The sequence below is a fragment of the Engraulis encrasicolus genome, chromosome 6, assembly GCF_034702125.1.
Source record: "Engraulis encrasicolus isolate BLACKSEA-1 chromosome 6, IST_EnEncr_1.0, whole genome shotgun sequence".
Taxonomy (NCBI): domain Eukaryota; kingdom Metazoa; phylum Chordata; class Actinopteri; order Clupeiformes; family Engraulidae; genus Engraulis; species Engraulis encrasicolus.
Window position 1 is genome coordinate 8,285,160 of NC_085862.1, and position 22,490 is coordinate 8,307,649.

Here is a 22,490-nt window from a genome sequence, read left to right on the forward strand (position 1 = left end):
GTCTTTCCCTTTTGCTCTCTCTCTCTCTCTCTCTCTCTCTCTCTCTCTCTCTCTCTCTCTCTCTCTCTCTCTCTCTCTCTCTCTCTCTCTCTCTCTCTCTCTCTCTCTCTCTCTCTCTCTCTCACGCACCGTCCCCACTCACTTTCTCCGTCTCTCTCTCTCTCAGTCCCCCAACTCATTCCTTCCACTTGTTCCCAGTCCCCACCCTAGACACACACACACTACCCCCCTCTCTCTCACACACACACACACACGCCTTCTGTGCAGAGCACAGCATAGCAGCAGGTTTCCTCTCCTCCTCTCTCCTCCCTGCATCAGTAGGGGCAGGGCACGGCCACACCCCTTTCAGGGCACGGCCACACCCCTTTCAGGGCACGGCCACACCCCTTTCCTGCCTTGCTCAGCCAGAGAGTTTTAGGGGAAGCCCACTCGCAACAAGACGCATTTCACACACCGACACACCACACGACGCTACACCACGCAACTCCTCTGACTCCTCACATATTACATTACACACATTTACTTACTCATCATCCCCCACACAAACATACACACGTGTATAGGCATACATACACATAAACACAGCGTGGGACACAAGATTGGATTCAGTTCCCTTTGACTGCCTAGGGGATTTTTTCTTTGGACCGATTGATCAGCAGTTTCCAAAGACCCGACACGGACCCGACTCAAGCTAAGCCGATACCCAATACAAACCAGGCTGACTGGACCGGATCCAACCCAAGCAAAGTCAAGCCAAGCCAAGTTGACTCGACCCTTTCTGATTCAAGACAAGCCAAGCCGACTTAACCGGACCCGACCGGACCGGACCCGACCCAGGTCAACCTAACTTAAGCCTGCCCGGCCCAGAGCCCCAGCTTAGTGAGTGAGTTGAGACAGAGAGAGAGAGAAAGAGAGAGATGGCCAGCTCCAAGTCCTCCCAGACCACGCGCAACGTGGTGATCGCCTGCCTGGCGGTGTGGTCCATCATCTCCCTCATCATCATCGTGGTGTGGGCCACCTCCCCGCAGATGAAGGGCATCAGCCACTGCCGCCAGGAGCTGCAGGCCCTCAACGAGAAGCACGAGGGGGCAAAGGTCATCTGGAACGAGGACCGGCAGGCCCTGGAGGCGCTGGTGCGCCAGGGCTGGGACAACCAGACCAGGCTGCAGGCCCAGGTGGACGCGCACAGGGAGAAGCTGGCGCAGCTCAACGTGACCCTGGACGAGTGCCACCAGGAGAATGTGAGTAGGATTCAAGAGTGTTCTAGAATTCTCCATAGAATGTTCTCACCTTTTATCTCCCTCTTGAGTAGGGTTCTAGAATGGTCTATAGAGTGTTCTAGAAGAGGGGTGGGGGAATCATTTTCATTCAAGGGCCGCTTAAAATTGTATAAAGTCCCCCCAAGGGCCGTATTATGAACACAAATCAGGATTTCACCCTGCACATTAGGTCTGTATTGAATGTGGGAACCTTTATAATAGACCCCACCTTCACTAGGTATCCTGAAATATAACTTAATTATAGTGCAAATGTAATTTCTAAGATTCCTTCACAAAACATGCCATCTTTCCTATGACACTGCATAACTTTAAAATAACATCGGGGGCCGGATAAGACAGGCTCAAGGGCTGTAAACCACCCTCGAGACATACGTAGGTTCCCTCCCCACCCCGGGTCTAGAACCTTTTATCTTCCTCTTGACACTGACGGTTTATGCTGTTATCTCCTGCTCTCCCTCTGTGGGATACGCCCAGGCCTGTTGTTAGGGGTGTGTAAATCACAGCCTCCATGACGATACGATTCAATATCGATATTTTATTATTCGACACAATGCGATTATTTTAGATACTTACGAATGCCCCACAACACGATACAATATGATTCGATTCGATTTTTTTTTCCAATTACCGGTAACCTACTTTTCCACTTCTATTATGTTATGGAGCTAGGGCATTGGACAGGGGCCAGACATTTGATTATTTTCTATACTTAAGAATGCCCCATAATACGATGCGATTCGATTCAATTGTCAGATTACTATATTGCGATACATCAATACATTTTGATGATTATTTACACCCCTACCTGTTGCCCCATCGTCTTTAGCTGGGGTAACCTCTCACCCTCGTTTTCCCTTCCCTGGCCTATCCTGATACCTCTTCTTCCCTCAAAGGACTAGCCTGACACTGCTCTTGCACTGCTCTGTGACTTATTCAGGGAGAGTGTGGAGGATGTGTGTACTCAAACTCGGGTAGTTCTCTCTGAATGGCCCTATTTGTGTACATGCCTTTGAGTACATGTTTGTATCCAAGAAATGTTTGGCCATTTCTTGCGGTGTGTGTTTACATGTAGGCATTCCCGATAACGAGATGTGCTTTCCTGTATCGTCTGAGGATTTTATTTTGAAATATTTGTTTGCCTCCCACTCTCTCTTTCCCACTCACTCCGTGTCCTCAGGTAATCTTAAACAGCCAAGCAGGCTTCAACAGGATCCTCTTCTTTTAACTTTCAATTTCCCCTCTATCTCTCTTTCTCAAATATAGCTGACTCACTTTCAGTTTCTAAAATGCTAAACAGAAACTTCTCAGTTCATGTCTCAGCACTATGACAGTAGAGGGGATTCTCAGTTCAGTTGAGTTGAGTTGAGTTGAGTTCAGTTACCACCCAGAGTGAATCTATTGACCCGACCCCCCCTCCCCCCCAGTGTACAGACAGTAGGTGTGGCACCTCATGACAACCAAGCACAAGGCTACGTCTGTTCTGGATCCTTCCATGACTGCTCTGCAAAACGTGAAAAATATTGGTGTCTCACTCTCAACTAAAACTATTTTGGCAAATCGTCTTGGCAACGCTACGGTCTGAGTCATGCCTAATATATGACGTGCTGCTGGCACTCCAATGCCCAAATACCAACACTAGTACTGGATAATGATTTTGAGGCAATAGTTTCACAATGACTGCAAAATATGAGAAATGTGAGACTCGACTTAGTTAAGTACCAAACAGATTTAAGGCTGTAGCAAATCAAACATGTACAACATTTCAAAACTAAATCAGTTACAGTTTCTCATACCTACAGTCAGGGCCGCTGACAGCTTTGGCTGGGCCCGGGACAAAGACATCTGAAAGGGCCCCAAACTCAATACATACAATGTAATGGGGATCCAATTTTGGGCCCCCTCTCTCCCTGAGCCCGGGACAAGTGACCCCTTTGTCCTTCTCTGTCGGCCTCCCTGCCTACAGTGGTGTAGCCCCATAATGCATGCAGTTCCACCGGTGGAATTCTGTAATAGCCATTGAAAAGTTAACTACCATAGATCTACATTATTATGACTTATTATATGGTGTGACGTCATCGGTCGAATGCTCCATTCAACGGGGCTCCCCAACGTTCGCACGTCTGTTATTTTTCGATAACGGACGGGTTGGTCTATAACAGACCGCTGTCAATGGCAACAAGACTTTTCACTGCTAAAGCGACTTTTCAACAAGACTCTACTCAGCTGCTGTGATAGACAACACCTGTTGTCCTGGCTACCTAGCTGCCTAGCGGTGTTCCACAACGGCACTGTTTTGTTTTGCGCAGCAACAATCTTTTGACATTAAAAACTATAATAGACTTAACATTAAATAGGCCTAAAGAAATGTCCCCGCCATGTGTGAATCATTTAAGTATATCCATATAATAAGCGGGTTAACTTTCGGCGAGTCGGTCGCTTTGTGGAATAGCAGCACTCCAGAGAGAACAAGACCCCTCCGCTCCGCGTCGGGGTCTAAAGATTCTCTCTGTCGTGCTGCTATTCCACGGTAGCAACCTTCTCGCCGAACGTTAACCCTTACATAACACAGGGCCTTTAGTAATGCACTACAACTTGGTCATTGGTCATTGCCATTCTGGTAACAGCGAATGTATAACGCTGTGTCTTAAGGGGCTGAGTACAAATAGACTTAAGGTTGTAGGAAATTAACCGTAAACAATATAAATCTAAATCAGAGTGACAGTAACCCATACCTACAGTGGTCTAAGAGAAAACAACTGTTCAGTTCAATTAGACCTTATTGACATTTTTCTGGGATAATGTCCATACCTGTGAGGGTGTGTATAATCTGGCCCAGATCTCTCACTGTGAGTACAGCACAGTGTTGGTTCCAGGCCCAATGCCATGAAGCTGGAATTCTGATTACACACACACACACACACACACACACACACACACACACACACACACACACACACACACACACACACACACACACACACACACACACACACAAACACAATCACACACACACACACACACACACACACACACACACACACACACACACACACACACACACACACACACACACAGGGCCACTGACAGCTTTGGCTGGGCCCAGGAAATGGGAGCAAGGCCCCCCCACCCAATAAATACAATGTAATAAGAACCCAATTCTGGGCCCCTTCTGTCCCTGGGCCTGGGACAGCTGTCCCTTTTCCCACTCTCATTAATGGCTCAAAGTGGCTAATAAGTTGACCTTTTTCTACGAGCAAACTGAAATTTCACCAGCATTTGGCCGATTGGCTGGTGTTACCGTGATTTAAAGCCTTGACTATGACTCTACCTTGCTACCCAATATTACTGGTCCGCTGTCCTTGGACCTTGTGGTTTGAGCACAACTAATCTTGCAGTGTGAACTCAACACTTAGTATGAGCACTAGAAGATCATTACCACAAATTCGACTCACTGTTATGAATGAGTGTGGGTCAGCCGTGGCATAGTGGTTAGGTGGGTGGACTTAACATCAAAGGGTTTGCCGGTTCAAATCCCACCCTTACCTCTCCCTACACCTCCTACCATGGCTGAAGTGCCCATGAGCAAGGCACCTAACCCCACATTGTTCGAGGGACTGTAATCAATATAACCTGTAGGCTGTATCTAAATAGCTGTAAGTGATTTTGGATAAAAAGCATCAGCTAAGTGTAATGTAATGTAATGTAATGAATCTGAAGAAGAAAATATACTATGAGACATAATAACAATGGAAACATCTTTTGGCTGTCATGGAGGACCACATATCAGTGCGTGGTGACAGAAATCCGCTTGTTCGCCACTCACTTAAAGATTTACTGACCCGTGCAGGTGATTCAGTCGACCACACAAAGGCTGCATGCAAATCCAGGCCCAATCAAATCGTGACAGATATTAAAAGCAGCTCGGCTCAGCTGAAGTGGACACAACAATCATACACTGTAAAACATTTCAGCCAGTTAAACATAAAAAAGTAAGTTGCCCTGCTGCCTTAAGTTTGTAAGTCAACTCAACTGGAGAAAGCCTCAAGTTGAGTTAAGCCTTCAATTAAGCTAACTTAGAAACTTAGAGCAGCAGAGGAACTTATGTTTTTACGTTTAACTGGCTTGCAATGCTACAGTGCAGGCGGGTTTTGCATTGAGCAAGGTCAGGCAATTGCCCAGGGCTTCGTCCAGTCATCACATTGCGGTATTCATTTTCCTGCCTTTAAAGTTATCTTCAACACACCCTACTCGTCCTTATGGTTGGTGTATCTCTGAAGTAGTCAGACAATATAGGGAAATAGATCGCACTCAGTTTCTTCTTTTTTTCTTTTTATTCATTCTGAATAAAAAAAAAGAGAAGGAACTGATGTAGCGGGGCTTCAAAATTGTTTTTTTTTGCTCAGGGCCTTAGATTTCCTAAAACCACCACTGCAAACAACAGGAGTGGTGGAGGAGGTGGAGGTGGAGGGGGAGGAGGTGGAGGAGGAGGAGGTGGGGGAGGGGGAGTTGGAGGAGGTGGGGGAAGAGGTAGGGGAGGAGGTGGAGGAGGAGGTAGGGGTGAGGGAGGGGGAGGTGGAGGATGAGGTGACTAGTGGAAGCGGGTCACTTCCTGGAAAAGGTAGCGGAGGTTTTGGAGGAACACGTGTCCTTCTTTCCCCTGAGACCTGCATGGTTCACATGCATGCGCGCGCGCACACACACACACACACACACACACACACACACACACACACACACACACACACACACACACACACACACACACACACACACACACACACACACAGAGCCAGGCTCAGGCTCAGGCTTCACCCCCTCCCGGCAGACACAAACACACACACACACACACACACACACACACACACACACACACACACAGCACACACACACACACACACACACACACACACACACACACACACACACACACACACACACACACACACACACACAGAGCCAGGCTCAGGCTCAGGCTCAGGCTTCACCCCCTCCCGGCCGACACAAATACACACACACATACACACACACACACTCACGCGTGCCGATGATATTGCACCCTTACGTAAACATGTACAAATATGCCCACGGAGCATTACGCTCAAAGAGTGTTATTTTCTAAGGTGGTCCTCAGCACCATATCGGGAGGTGGCCAGGAACATGCCTGCACTCTCTCAGAATCAAATATGCGATATGGCCCCGCTAACTAAAACCCTTTCGCTTTTTCTAACTTCTACATTACATTACATTACATTACATTGCATTCGGCAGACGCTTTATAACCAAAGCGACTTTTAAAAGAGGCATAATCATAGCCAAAATCGCAACTTCATATACAAATACAGTTATTAACTTCTATGCAAAGTTTGAAAACTAATGAGAGCGCCAGCCCTCTTTAATTTAGGCCCTCATCCGAATCCACATTTAACTCTGGATTAGGCCATGTTCAACCCAGCATAATTCTCATGTTATTATTTTGTGCTGAGGGATACTAGGTGGTCCACAACTCCATATCTGGAGGTGCCCAAAAACATGCCTGCTCTCTCTCAGAATCAAATATGCGATACGATATGGCCCCGCTAACTAAAAGCCTTTAGCTTTTTCTAACTTCTATGCAACAAAGTTTGAAAACTAATGAGAGTTCCCTCTTTAATTTAGTCCCTCATCCAAATCCCCATTTACTGTAACTCTGGTTTAGGCCATGTTAAACTCAGCATAATTCTCATTTTATTATTTTGTGCTGAGGGATGCTAGGTGGTCCTCAACTCCATATCTGGAGGTGCCCGAGAACATGCCTGCTCTCTCTCAGAATCAAATATGCGATACGATGCGATACGGCCCGCTGTGGTACGCTGTGCTGTGCTGCTTGGCATGGCCTGGTCTGGTCGCTCGCTGGTTACAAACACACTTGAAGTCACCTCAGGCTCCTGGGAATAGGCTACAGGCATACAAACACACAGGAACGCACACACACACACACACACACACACACACACACACACACACACACACACACACACACACACACACACACACACACACACACACACACACACACACACACACACACACACACACACACACACACACACACACACACACACACACAAACACGGGCACACACTATGAGTTTTTTAGCCTGTGTGTTTTGATTAGTCGCTCAATGACAGCATTGTGTTATTTTTCCTCCCTCCTCTCTTGCAGGCCCTGTTGAGCGCAAACATTACGACGCTGGAAAATGAGATTGAAGCGCATAAGGCCACTGAGGCAAACCTCACTGCGCACATCTCCCTGCAGAAAGGTAGGAAAATCTCCGTCAGAACTCCCTGCTCTTGCTCAGGGTTGCCAGATGAGACTGATGATTTCCAGCCCAAAAAAATGCTCAAAACCCACCTGGAAGCATTAAATCCTGCCCAATTTGAACTAAATTCTGTTGATTTTATGGCCGTAAATCCTCAGAAAAGCCCGCCCAAATGTCATTTTTACCATTTTTTACCTGCAGATGGCCATCCTAAGCAACCCGAATTGGGTGGGAAACCTGCCAGTCTGGCAACACTGTTCCCTCTCCTGCTCAGCACTCATTGGCTAGTGGGAGAGGAGGACTTGCCTTGCTCACTGCTGGTATTCTTAGATGCTTTTTTCCCCAACTATGTAACCATGGAAACTTTACCGGGGAGAAAAACAAATACGACGGAATACATTTTAAAATGCGTTTATATTATGAACGGGGGCTTGTAAACACCAAGTAACACTCTTAGTGCTGCTGAGCGCACCAGTTATGTAACTTCCCTTTACAGGTTTGTTCAAATACATACACACATGCATAGCTATTTCTTTTTAAGGGGTGTGTGTGTGTGTGTGTGTGTGTGTGTGTGTGTGTGTGTGTGTGTGTGTGTGTGTGTGTGTGTGTGTGTGTGTGTGTGTGTGTGTGTGTGTGTGTGTGTGTGTGTGTGTGTGTGTGTGTGTGTGTGTGTGTGTGTGTGTGTGCGTGTCTGAATACGTGTGCATATAGAAAAACTCTTCTTCCAACTCTTCTTAACCTAGTCTTCCAGCGTTTCAATCTAATGATAATCCAACATATTTTTTCAAATAAAAACTGCTTCAAAAATTAATATGGACAAACCCGCTGCCAAATGTCTTATATTGTCCCAGTTCAGGATTTAAATGTAACTTCCGGACCACAAGCGGCATTGCATTGGTGTTCATTTGCAGTGTGAGGTCCTTCTCTTTAGAGCTGGTGGGCTTAGCCATCTTGGACGATATGACTGACTCTCACTTCATTTAGTCCACACAATGTTCACATTGTTTTGACTAATGACTCAGTAGCCTACTTGAGGGAAGAGATAAATCAAGAGTTACGCCTCGATACATATTAAAACCACCACTTTAAAACCCTGTTGGTTTCTCTCACTTCTATGCAAAGTTTCAAAACTAATGAGAGTGCCTCCTTCAATTCAGGCCCTCATCCAAATCCCCATTTAACCCTGGTGTAGGCCATGTTAAACCCATCATAATTCTCATTTCATTATTTTGTGCTGAGGGATACTGACAGAGTGAGCTAAAGCCTGAAAGTAAACAGTTTCAATTGTGGAGCAAACAGCACAGCTTTTGTTCACGTTCACACCACATGAAAATGTAAACCCTTACAGGTACAGGCCCCTTGACATTCAGCCATTGAAGTGAACTGAAGCCTCTGATCCCACTTTAGCCTACTGTACACCCATTCTTTCGGGGGCACGTAGATCTGAACGGCTGATATGGAGGGGAAACTTCCCCCTCTCTCCATACCCATCTCTCACCAACGTAATGGCTACAGGAAGTGGAGCGGCTCTGAACTCGGCTGATAGGAAAATCAGTGGCTGAGGACATGACTGGACTAGGGGAGAAACAGGGCCCAGGCACTTTTGGCTTAAAGTTGCCCCTCAGAGCTAACGGTGCAGAACTTATTCACCGGTGGGCCCCGCACCCTCGTGGGCCCCTATTTTCAGAAATGTAAAAAAGAAATTTGTAATTTTTTTTTTTACATTTCTGAAAATAGGGGCCCACGAGGGTGCAGGGCCCACCGGGAAATGCCTGTCTTGCCAGATGGCCAGTCCAGCCCGGTTGAGGACATGGTTGTGACACCCAGGCCAGTGCTGTACACTGTAACAGCTTCTGCTGCCAAAACCAGCGCCACCACGCAGCTAAACTGATGGAAATTTAGCATTAGGTGTCGAGCTTGTAGTGATGCTTGCTAGGTGCTGGAATGTTGGAATGCAAGCTTAGAATGTTGGCTGTGTATGTTACCTGACTGGGAGGGGTGGGGGTCAGGGCTTGTCAGGAGGTGACTGGATGTTGGATGGGTTACAAAGGAGGCTTGGCCTAGCCTGGGGTCTGAGCCATGTTGTTGTGGTTCTTGGGAAGATTAGTGAATCATGTTCGTAAATGTTAGCTTAAGATGTGTTCATAAACGTTAGCTTAAGATGTTATCTGAGCCCGTTATCTGGGGATATCCTGAGAGAAAAGGGTCCACAGAGCACCATGTTTTTCCTAATTCCTTGAGAAACTCTCTGGGCTCTGTGTGAGGATGATGAAGATGTTGATGATGATGATGTTGATGGAAATTGTGTAAACATGAGTCAACCTGAATCGCTGCCAGCCAAATGCCAAAATTAGCCCCAGTACGTCAGTCAGGGGACCTCGCCCCAGAGCTCTGCTTGATAAGGAATGCCAGACATCGCCTTATAAGTGGATACTTTATGGAAATCGTCGCCGGTCCGGCGTGAAAGCTGCAGCACCACACTCAGATGTCATATGGTCGCTATAGCAACCTAATCACATGTGGCGCATGTACCTTTATGGTCCCATGGGATTTTTTTTTTCTTTCTTTTTTTTTTTTTTACAGTAAATGCCCAAAGCATTATCCCACCTACCCTGCATTTTATTGGCCACAGTAAAACCAGGGAGATTTACATGTGATACAAGGCTTTTGTCATGGTCTTTGTTATGTTATGATAACTTTGTAACCACAGCTGTGTTATTATTATTGTATGTTGTGTGATCTACCTATGATCTAGTTATAGGTTTGGACAGTTTCAACTTTAATTAGGCCTTTAATATGCCAAAAAAATATCAGACAAACAAGGAGGGAAAATCTCAAAGTTAAGTTACATGGCTAAAACCACAGGAAAACAGTGCAGTTCAGGCATAGGGAGAATCATTGAACTCCAATAAACTTGTGAATTGACGTCACAAATATCAACACCTCCAGTCGAAACTCAAAACCCTCCCCTAGGCCCCCCGGCTCCAGCGTGAAGATGCCCATCAAAGATTAGTCCCTAGCAGGCAATGATGATCACAAAAACAACTGATAGAAGATGATAGAAGATGAGAAATGGGTCTTTAAAAAAAAACGACCCAGGCTCTTGAACTTTTCCCCAGCGTAGTCAGTTTGACAGCGACCACAATGTGAAACCCCTTGCTTAGTTTCCATTAGTTTTTTTTTAAATGGAAACAGGGCACATTTTGATAATGTTACTTTGCAGGTCTATTAGAATGCAGGGAAATATGATTGGATTAATACTGTATATCAGTAACTGGCGCAACGACAGCCAGTGCCACTACTGTATGGGATTTTAAGAAACACATTTATTGCAGCATATCAATTTAATTACTGATTAATTTATGGGCATTATATTGTTGCGCCACCTGACGTCTGAGCCCAAAAAAGCATCTTTGACCCATATTTAGGCAATTGAGAGAGTCTACAGTAACAGGTGAAGGACTTCATTGAGCTGTGACAAAACTATGTTGTGATTCTTGCAAGTTTAAAATGTCTAAATTGACATCTGATGATGACTGATGGTGGAATTCTATGATTTCGCGATTTACTCCAAACTAGCATAGCATGAACAGTGGCTAAAGCGAGACGGATGGCCTTGTTGGGCGAGACATCTTGTTTTTTTATATATCAGATGAAAAGGTTTCATCTCTGTAATCTGTTGTGAGGATGGCAAAATACACATCTGATGCAGGGCCCTGTCTTGTAAGCTTTTACTCAAAGACCTTTGAGGACCTTTGCCCTCATGCCGATAACCTTATTAATCACACAATGTTCATGAAGAAGTAATGATGGGGTGAGGGGAAAAAAATCAGTCATTCATTCATTCATTCATTCATTCATTCATTCATTCATTCATCCATTCATCCATTCATTACCTCTGCCAAGGAGGTTATGTGGTCATGTGTACATTTGTTTGTTTCTTTTTCATTTGTATGTTCGCGGTGTGTGTTTCTGTCCACCTCTCTGGGCGCTTTTCTGGTTCATTCATTCATCCATCCATCCATCCATCCATCCATCCATCCATCCATCCATCCATTCATTCATCCTTTTAATTCATGATATTCTGTAATGTTTGTGTTTCTAGAGGAGATTGAGTGGCTGCACAGCAACTTGACCGGGAAGCTGCATGAGCTGGAGTCCTGCGAGGCGTTGAGGAGCGCCGCCGTGAGCATGCAGAAGGCGGCCGAGAAGACCACCGCCGCCTGCCAGACCAGCAAGCAGTACCTGCACACACAGCTGTAAGTCCCCATAATGCACCTCACACTTTACTAGCCACCGCCGCCTGCCAGACCAGCAAGCAGTACCTGCACACACAGCTGTGAGTACCCATAATGCACCTCACACCCTACTAACCACGGTAGCCTGCAAGTAGTACCTGCACACACAGCTGTGAGTACCCATAATGCACCTCACACCTTACTAACCACGGTAGCCTGCAAGTAGTACCTGCACACACAGCTGTGAGTACCCATAATGCACCTCACACCTTACTAACCACGGTAGCTAGTACCTGCACACACAGCTGTGAGTACCCATAATGCACCTCACACCTTACTAACCACGGTAGCTAGTACCTGCACACACAGCTGTGAGTAGCCATAATGCACCTCACACCTTACTAACCACGGTAACCAGCAAGCAGTACCTGCACACACAGCTGTGAGTCCCCATCATGCACCTTACACCTTACACCTTACACCTTACACCCCATACACCATACACCAATATATATACAGCTTTTATTAAACACCGCAGCCTGCTAGACAGCAAGCAGTACCTGCACACACAGCTGTGAGTGATCGCCATACACCACACACCATACACCACACACCATACACCATACACCATACACCATACACCATACACCATACATATATACAGCTTTATTAACCACTGCTACCAGACCAGCAAGCAGTACCTGAGTCCCCATCATACACCATTCAAATTACACCTTACTTACACCATACACCACACACCATACAACATACACCATACACACCATATACCATACACCATACACTTACATATATGCAGCTTTATTAACCACCGCAGCCTGTCAGACCAGCAAGCAGTGCCTGCACACACAGCTGTGAGTCCCCACCATACACCATACAACGTACATATACATGGCTTCTAAATTTTGTTTATAACCCACCTGTACGAACCTAGCTGTGCCTAACTCAACCTCTGATTGTAGCAAACCGCTGTCGGTCAAAAAATTAGCTCACGTGGTTGGCTGCCAGTGTCTTGCCCCTCCTCATAACATTGTGTTTACAAACACTGAGAACCCACGTATACGGTATGCAGCTTTATTAAACTGCCTGCTAGACCAGCAAGCAGTACCTGCACACACAGCTGTGAGTCCCCACCATACACCATACACTTCCAGTCATCATTCACACGACCGACTAAAAATGCAAATCACATTTGACAATGAAAAGATATACAGCTTAGTTAACCACCACAGCCTGACAGACCAGCAAGCAGTACCTGCACACACAGCTGTGAGTCCCCATCATGCACCTCCAATCCAAAGCAATTAATTACATGGTATTGGTTACGGCCCCTGAAACAATGTGGGGATAGGTCCCTTGCTCAAGGGCACTTCAGCCATGGAGGGAGGAAAGGGATGGTAAGGGTGGGGATTGAACCTGCAACCCAAAAGGTCCTGAATGAATCAATCAGTCTGTTTGTGAAGACTCGCTTTCAAAAAAGCAAAGTTGTATGCAACTGGACTTTGGAACTTGTAGATGTGACAAATTTCATTCTTAAGGTCAGGACTGAAAAAGCTTGTCCAGTCCATGACTTAACAATTTTGACCAATTCCTCAACTACCCAATCAATCAATCAATCAATCAATCAATCAATCAATCAATCAATCAATCAATCAATCAATCAATCAATCAATCAATCAATCAATCAATCAATCAATCAATCAATCAATCAATCAATCAATCAATCAATCAACCAATCAATCAATCAATCAATCAATCAATCAATCAATCAACAAATCAATATTGCGTTATGTCTTGTTTATCACATGGAATGTTGTGTTTTGTTTCTGCAGTACAAGGTGTCAGAATGAGGCCCTGAAGGAGGATTCCAATCATCAGCAGCAGCAGTCTCCTGGCAACAGCGCTCCAATGGCTGCCCACGGCACGCCCCTGATCATGGCCCTGTCTCTACTGCCCGCCCTCCTCCTCGCCCTGGCATCATGTGAGCGTGCCACACCTCACTTAATACACCACTCCTCACATAACACACACCATGCCCCACCATATCACACCATGACACACCATACCATAAACACACCATACCATACACACACCATACCATACCATACCATACCATACCATACCATACCATACCATACCATACCATACCATACCATACAACACATATCGTAGTCACTTTTAACATGTAAAGTAATACCACAGACATACCACACACACACATGTACCATACCGTACCACCTGTGTGTGTGTGTGTGTGTGTGTGTGTGTGTGTGTGTGTGTGTGTGTGTGTGTGTGTGTGTGTGTGTGTGTGTGTGTGTGAGAGAGAGAGAGAGGAGAGAGGGGAGAGAGAGAGAGAGAGAGAGAGAGAGAGAGAGAGAGAGAGAGAGAGAGAGAAAGAGAGAGAGAGAGAGAGAGAGAGAGAGAGAGAACGAACATGTGTATCTATACCTGTGTGTCTCTACTATGTACTAAAGCTAAAGTCCTTTGTGTTCTCTTACAGGAGGGTGATACAGATGGATGTTGCTGTGCTGTGGAGTTGCTGATTGGATATAATAACAATGTAAAACACTGCAGCCAGTTACACGTAGAAAAACCAAGTTGCCCTGCTGCCTTAAGTTTGTAAGTTAATTAAACTAGAGAAACCCTCAAGTTGAATTAACTTACAAACTTATATTAGGCAGGGAAACTTAGTTTTTTTATGTTTAACTGGCTGCAATGTTTTACAGTGTATATTTGAGTACAACACTGTTGTCCGGGAGGACACGCTGAGAAATGGAAATACTACTCTGAACCTTAGTGTGATGCATCCGCACGTTTTTGCAGAACAGTTATTGTATGTACAGTGCACAGCAATCATGAGAGCACCCCTTTTGAAAAGTAACATTTTGAACAATATTTCAATAATGCTAATGAGAATTATCTGAAAAAGGAGTTGTGTATCTGGAGGCATAATTTTGTACTCCCTAGCTCACCAAATTTAACATTTGAAGGTGCATTACACTGAAAATTAAGTGCATAATTGTTCTGCAAAAAGCTGCTGGTGTGACAAGCTTAGGTCCACACTATAAAACTTTGCAGTCAGTTAAACATAAGAAAGTAACTTGCCCTGCTGTTTGTAAGTTAACTCAAGTTGAAAAAGCCTTGAGTTGAGTTGCGTCTTGAGTTGAGTTATCTTACAAACTTAAGTCAGCATGGCAATTTTTTTACGTTTTACTGGCTTGCAATGGTTTACGGTGCAGAATAGTTCCTCCATTTCTCCGTGTGGAGGGAGGGATGGAGAGGACCTGTGCCCCAGACGTGTACAGGCTGCCCAGAAAGTCTGCACCAGACGCACTGCTGTTACCAGAGAGAGTAGAGAAGTAAAGAATCTCTGCTGTTACTGTACATTACAACCATGGGGGTGGGGAGCAATGCCACAGGATGGGGAGGGGAGGGGATGGGAGGCTGCTGCCTCTAACGGCCTCCGCATATCGGTTCAGACAGCACTGCTGAGCACTTTCACTTCCGACAATTTCGGTTACCCCCTGCACACAATTTGACCACAGCAGAGCAAGGATAATCACAATGGGTGGCTCTGACAAAATATTACTTGTCCCTAATCGGCTGCCGACATCTGCGGACATTAGCGCGTGGGTAGTGTGTGGAGTTGTATTGAATGAAAACAATGGAATGGAGTGCTCTGCATTTTGCTGGAGCAGATGTGCAGAGGCTCTAACCTGACTCTTGGGAGCCGCTTTGCTGAGCGGAGATGCAAGAGCCGGGTTATGCTGCCTCTTCACAGATATAGATTTACAGTGTCGCCTTTTTTTAATTTTTTTTATTTTATGGCCCACTATACAAAGAGTTCATCTGTTTGCAACTTGACTTCTTCTTTGCTCATATTTGAACTCTTTGGATAACATGGCCTGGACGAAGGATAATCTTTACAGACATATGGCCCTCTACAGTAATTTGGGGTATGTTATACAGGGGTTCATTTCTCGAAGCCATAGTTGCTAACAATGTTAGCAACTTTGTTGTTTGCAATGAAATTTGCAATTAGCAACTACTAAAGTTGCTAACTGGCTACCAACAACGCTTTTGAGAAACGCATCCTAGGGGTGTTAAGGGTATCTGTTAGATGATATTTCACAACAAAAGTCTTCCACTATTGCCAATCAAGTTGTACCATGTCTTTGATGATATGAGTATAAAGCACATTTTGGATATTATTTGTCTATTTGAATGTTCTTTTTAGGTCCTTTGGTCCTTTGCAATACCATGTGTTCAACAACTTCACTTCTAAACTGTGGTACATTCCTTAGGCCTAGTTGTTTTATCATGTATCAGGTTATATGAAATGTTAAATGTGGAAGTGATATAAAGCCTTATCTTTTCAATTCATTGGAACAAGAAGAATATAGAGAATTTTTGATACTGATTTTTAAAAATGTTGGTAAGAGACATTTCGCAGTAAGAAATAATGGGGACAAAAGTGTTTCAGGACTAAAAGAAAGAAGCTTTGAGTACGTGAAAATCTGATCAGGTGTGTTCAGTGCTATTATGCAGAGGTCTGCTTTGATTTGTAATATTTCCTGGTATTTATTTATGTCTGTTTTTCAGTGCATTGCATGGGTAACACTTTATTCTAATGTTTCACTATTACAGTGGATCTACCACATGAGGTACAGCGTAATAACCAGTGTAACAATATTTAATACCAGTGTAATACCATGTACCAACCCTAACCCTAACCCTAACCCTAACTCTTGATGTAAGTACAAAATGTGTTACACTGTACATGGTGTTACACTGTTACATGGTATTAAAATATTGTTACACTACACTAAATGTGGTAGATCCACTGTAATAGTGAACCATTAAAATAAAGTGTAACCCAGTATATTATTACTTTACATTTGATCCCTCTGCAATATGACAGCCAGCCTCTCACACACATTTTCTGGTAATTCACTGATGAAAAACCCAAAATGCATAATGACTAAGATTATGTTTGGCTTTTATTAAAAGATCAATGTTTGATAAGCTTCTGCTGGGAATGTGTTTTTGTATTAAAGATTTCTAAAACTTGAAGAGAAACAGAAAATGTGTCTTGTTTTGCTCTCTCTCTCTCTCTCTCTCTCTCTCTCTCTCTCTCTCTCTCTCTCTCTCTCTCTCTCTCTCTCTCTCTCTCTCTCTCTCTCTCTCTCTCTCTCTCTCTCCTGTTTCCATTGCCTGTTTTTCTTCCTGCCAAGGGAGATATGAACATCATTGCCAATGAACAACAGATGATTGAACCATCTTCAGCAATGTATCAGGGTGTGTCTGGTCTGAAGTATTCAAGTATGAATGTCAGATATCCCCATGTGTGTTTGTGGAATGGTGCAGTAAGCAATTCCTATGAAGAAACAGCTCTTAAATCACTTATAATTGATAGCTTTGCTGTGGTGGTAGCAGAAGCACTGCACTGAGCAGATGATTGTTTTTTCGTTTTTTTTTCAAGCTCCGACCAAGGCTATATACTAGGCTACAGTCCACACACAATTTTGAGGATGTGTCCTGAGAAAACAATTTAAAACATTTCATAAAATGAAAAGTGATACGGTACCATTTTTGGAAATAAGCTCATATTACACCTCCCCTTGAGTTAAATAATTGAGTTTTACCTTTCTCCTTTACTTTCAACTGTTCTCTGGCGATGCAAATTTTACCTCCAAGCTAGCAGTTAACATTGAGTCCTAGGAGACCAGTTAGCCGCCAGCTGGTCTCATAGGACTCAATGTTAACTGCTAGCATGGAGGTAAAATTTGCACTGCCATACTCAGAGAACGGTAAAACTATTTTTTTTTAAACTCAAAGGGAGGTGTAATATGAGCGTATTTCCAAAAATGGGACAGTATCTTTTCGCCACTGTGCCAGACACGTTCCATTTTAAAGCAAAGTAGAAAAAAACAAATACCGGTTTCCATAGAAATGGGGTGTATGTCTAGGTCTATGCCAACAGGTTCTTTCCTACATTCAGTTCTTTGGGTCAAGTGGTAGGGCACTTGTCTACCATGCGGCTGACCCGGGTTCGATTCCTGGCCTGGGTCCTTTGCCGGCCCTTCCCCGTCTCTCTCTCCCCACTCGCTTCCTGTCACCACCTTCACTGTCCTATCATAAATAAAGTCAAAAAGACAAAAAAAAAGTTTGAATTGACGATGACTAATAATTACCCCAAACATACTAATACCCAAAACGGCTACACTATTACACAGAGCTGCTGTTTTCACGAATGGCAATATTCGTTCAAAAACTGTTCAAAATTCGATGAGGTACATGCACACATGAGGTGCCTTCTGAAAGACTCTAAAAAAGTCCTGATTTTGAATCTGTGTTGGCCTTGCTGCAACTGGCTGCTGGCACTAATTTGACAGAACGTCTGTTTTTCTCAGAAGAAGGAAACCAGTTGAACTGTCGAATGAACAGGATGAAGAAACCACACACACACACACACACACACACTACACACACACACACACACACACACACACACACACACACACACACACACACACACACACACACACACACACACACACACACACACACACACACACACACACACACACACACACACACACACACACACACACACACACACACATTCTCTCTCTCTACCAAACAACAGGAAGACGCTGTGACCAGCACAGAGTTCTAGAGAACCGGAAACCTTTCATAGTGCTAAGAGAGTACCTTAAATGTATGCTTACCACACTTACTACTCACATTTCACACAAAAATTCCCATTCTAGTTTTGGTTGAAGGATACAGCACTTTGCATATTGGCCTACTACATACACTAACCTTGCCCCTGGTGATAGTGCAAGTTATGTGATGAAGATGAGTGAAGTTAAATTTTGTTTTATATAGCCTACTCTATTCTGTTCTGTCAGACGTCAGTGAGGAGAAAGGGATTAGATGAAAAAAGAAGTGAGCGAACAAATACACTTCAAAGCCTGTGACCGGATCAACACATTGGCGTAAAGACTGTATGTAGGCCTACGTCAATGGATAACATATCAATACCGGTAGTCCTGTCTGCCAGAACAGAACACCTCATGCAAACCACAGGAAGAGACACCCGACGATCAGGTGAAATCCAACATCAGTCAGGGCTGAACCGGCCATGGGGCATACAGGGTATTCGCCCGGTGGACTGCTGAGGATTTTTGGTTCGGCCTTCCTCTTTACGTAATTAATTATATCAGTCCTCATTCTGCTACAGCAAACCTCTCCGAGTCAGATTTAAATATGAATTTCGGCTGTAGTGGTCAAAATAACTCAAATTAGAGGACTAAAATGTTTCATGGTCTCTCAATGTCGGGCGGGCTGAAAATGCCCGGCACAGGCCTGATATCATTACATGCAGAGGTGCATCTTGCCAGGCAAGGCAGGCAGCCGCTTGGGGCCCCCAAGCCCCTAGAAAGTAAATAATAGCCCATATACTCTACTACACTGCCCTACAAAGGCAAAGTGTAGTAACTACGTATTTTCTCAAAATTGAATCAAGACTGAAAATGGTCTTCATAACAGCTCTTTTATCTTGTGACATAGCCTAATGGTCCAAATGTGTCATGTCTTAGATATATTGCTATGCCAAATTTGCAGTAACTACAATATCCAGCCTAATATCACGACTTTGAGGGCCTTTTTTCTCAGTCTCAATGTTTGTGTAATTACTACACTGTCCCTTTGTAGGGCAGTACAGTAGTGGTGATTTTGGTTCATTCTTTTGCATTTTCGCTTGGGGCCCCACCTCACCCTGGAATCGCCTGATATCATTACATGCTCCTGTTTCATATGCATAACACTATCTTTAAATGATGACGCTTTGCAATAACATGAAACCTTGGTCAAACTTTACAGTGTAATACCTTAGCATGCTGTCTTTGCATGCATATTGGCCATGCATGATAAAGCTTTGCAATAACACAAAACCATGCCTTGATGATTACAAAATGTAATACCTTAGCATGCTCTCTTTGCATGCATATAGTAGGCTGCAAGGCTATATTCTTCTTTGAGTAATTTAGTTTGACTTGGTAAAAGACAAGGACCATTTCATGAACTGAAGAGTTCAGATGCAAAACCTTCTGTCGGGGGCGCTGTGGCGCAACGCGCTAAGCCCCCCACATTTGGGCTCTCATGCTCATGGGGACCCCGGTTCAAGTCCAGACAGGGTCATTTCCCAATCCTCTCCCATTTCTCTCTCCCACTCACTTCCTGTCAATAAAGGCATAAAAAGCCCCTAATAAAATATATATTAAAAAAAAAACCTTCTGTCAAAGTGCCTTTTCATATCAGAAGAAAATTGTTTTTAGTAATAGTAATTTCTAAAGAAAAGAAAAAAAAGAGGTATGTTTAATTTATTCAATCTAAACTTTATTCAATCCTAGTTAACTTCAAACTTTATATGTATTACTAAGTACAACAGTTCAAACCAAACAATGTTGTTCACCAAAATGATAGAAATGTAGCTCATTAGAAATGTTCTCCAAGGGTTTTGTAGTTGAACTTTCTATAGCCTATATTTGCATACATCTAGCTGGCAGTCTAAGCAGATATCTAAGCAGGGTGTTTTTCAACTTCAACACACACAACAACAAGTGAACTCTATTCCAGTGACTGGCCGCCACCACTAACCCTTGTGTGCATTGACCAACAGCAGTGCACTCACTGACCAGCCCTGCTGGCTGTCTCTGCTGGGCATCTGGCATACCGGGCATTTCCCAGTGGGCCCTGCACCCTTGTGGAGCCCCTATTTTTTTCACATTTCTGAAAATAGGGGCCCACAAGGATGCGGGGCCCACTGGTGAGTCAGTTCTACAATACTAATTATGATGGGGCCCTGTAAGTCAAAAGTGCCCGGGCCCTATTTCTCCCCTAGTCCAGCCCTGACGGCTGTCTCTACTGGGCAGCAGCGACGACCTTCAGGCTATTCCCATGCAGCCAGACCGGCCGCCACATCACCAGGAAACTATTCAAGCAAACGCAAACCTCACACATGCAGGAATGAATGCCCTTTTGCTCATTTTTTTCACTGCAGGTTATAGGACTTTTTTGGCAAGACTGGGGGGAAGGAACTGCTCAGCGGGACGTTGACTTGAGGGCAATGTCCATGTACAGTAGTAATAATGCATAATGCCCAACAGAGGGCGATGGAGAGTCACTAGAGCTGACATGGTCACAGAAAAATTCAGGCCTATCCAAACTCCTGTCCTTGACTTGTGCATGCGCCCTTGTGCTTCGCTGACGTCCCATCTCCGTGAAGAAAACGTTCAAGTTTCCCTGCTGTCAGCCTTAAAACAACACCTTTTGGGGGGAATTTCTCCCAAACACAAATGAGAAAATGACCTTTGAATTGGGATTTTGCAAGATATTGAATTAAACTTCTATTATCAACGACGTCTTGCGATGTCATCACAAGGCCACAAGCGCAAGGGGGGGGGGGGGGGGGGTGTCGGGAGATCACATATTGCAAGGAATAGATAGATTCGGCATGTTTTTCCCCTTACATGCATGGGCTGCAATGGGGGGAAATAACTCCAGGGGCAGAAGGGTAATTATCCCCATTTCCGTATCTATTTGCATGGCTGCTCACCTTTGAAATCCTGCTGCATGGGCTCCCGGTCAAGAAGATAAACAAATCAATTGGATGAAAACGCTTCCTCGCTCTTTTACTTTTATCTTCATCCTTTGCTCCAGTTTACTTCCACCAGGCTTATAATGATTTTGAAATGATTTACTGTCATTCTGACATACTGTCATGAGTCTTTGGGTGGCTGCATGCATTCCACATGTGCCACATTGACAAGAGGAAAACAATACAATTATTATGAGTTCATAAGCAATCAAATTGTTTTTTAACAATGTAATCAATCACCATGTAGGGTCGGGAGAATGTGTTTTAGGGTTGCCAAATGTTGTGCAGAGTGGATGGCATAAGCCTTTTCAAGTACTGCATCTGTTGAAGCAAGCAAACAAGACCCTCTTAGCCTTGTCTTGCCAGCACTCTCTCTCTCTCTCTCTCTCTCTCTCTCTCTCTCTCTCTCTCTCTCTCTCTCTCTCACACACACACACATACACACACACACACACACACACACACACACACACACACACACACACACACACACACACACACACACACACACACACACACACACACACACACACACACACACACACACACACACACACACACACACACACACACACACATTGACCGCAAAGGAAAGGAATGTGTACTGGAAGTGCTAAGGCCGCTAAGGTTGCCATCACAGGCCGCGTACAAAATAGCACAGCTAAGTCATGACCTACCAGATGAAAACATCTTAATAAGCGAGGCACACACAGACCAGCAGCTGATAGAGGGCCAGACTGGCCACTCACAGGCCTCTGATGTTGAACAGGCCTACGCAAAGGTGTGGGTTTGGCTTGGAAAGTGGTGGGGACATTACAGGGTAGAATGACAAATTGGTCTGGTGTGCTATTTTTCCATTATATTTATTTGTGAAAAAGTGGTGGGGACAAGCTATCTTTATCGCAAAAGTGGCATGGACATGTCCCCACCATCCACTCTTAAAATTACGCCCATGGGCCTACGGTAATGAGGAGAGGGGGTATAGCACCAAA

General features: G+C 44.5%; 1 protein-coding gene across 1 annotated transcript; it reads left to right on the plus strand.

The window, feature by feature from the left end:
- The first annotated feature begins 442 nt into the window (after window positions 1-442).
- si:ch211-1a19.3 (uncharacterized) lies at window positions 443-15,641 on the plus strand. Its single transcript, XM_063200538.1, has 5 exons — window positions 443-1,241; window positions 7,482-7,578; window positions 11,684-11,837; window positions 13,667-13,815; window positions 14,335-15,641. Coding segments are annotated over exons 1-5 (726 nt in total). The 5' UTR covers window positions 443-917; the 3' UTR covers window positions 14,337-15,641.
- The last annotated feature ends 6,849 nt before the right edge of the window (window positions 15,642-22,490 follow it).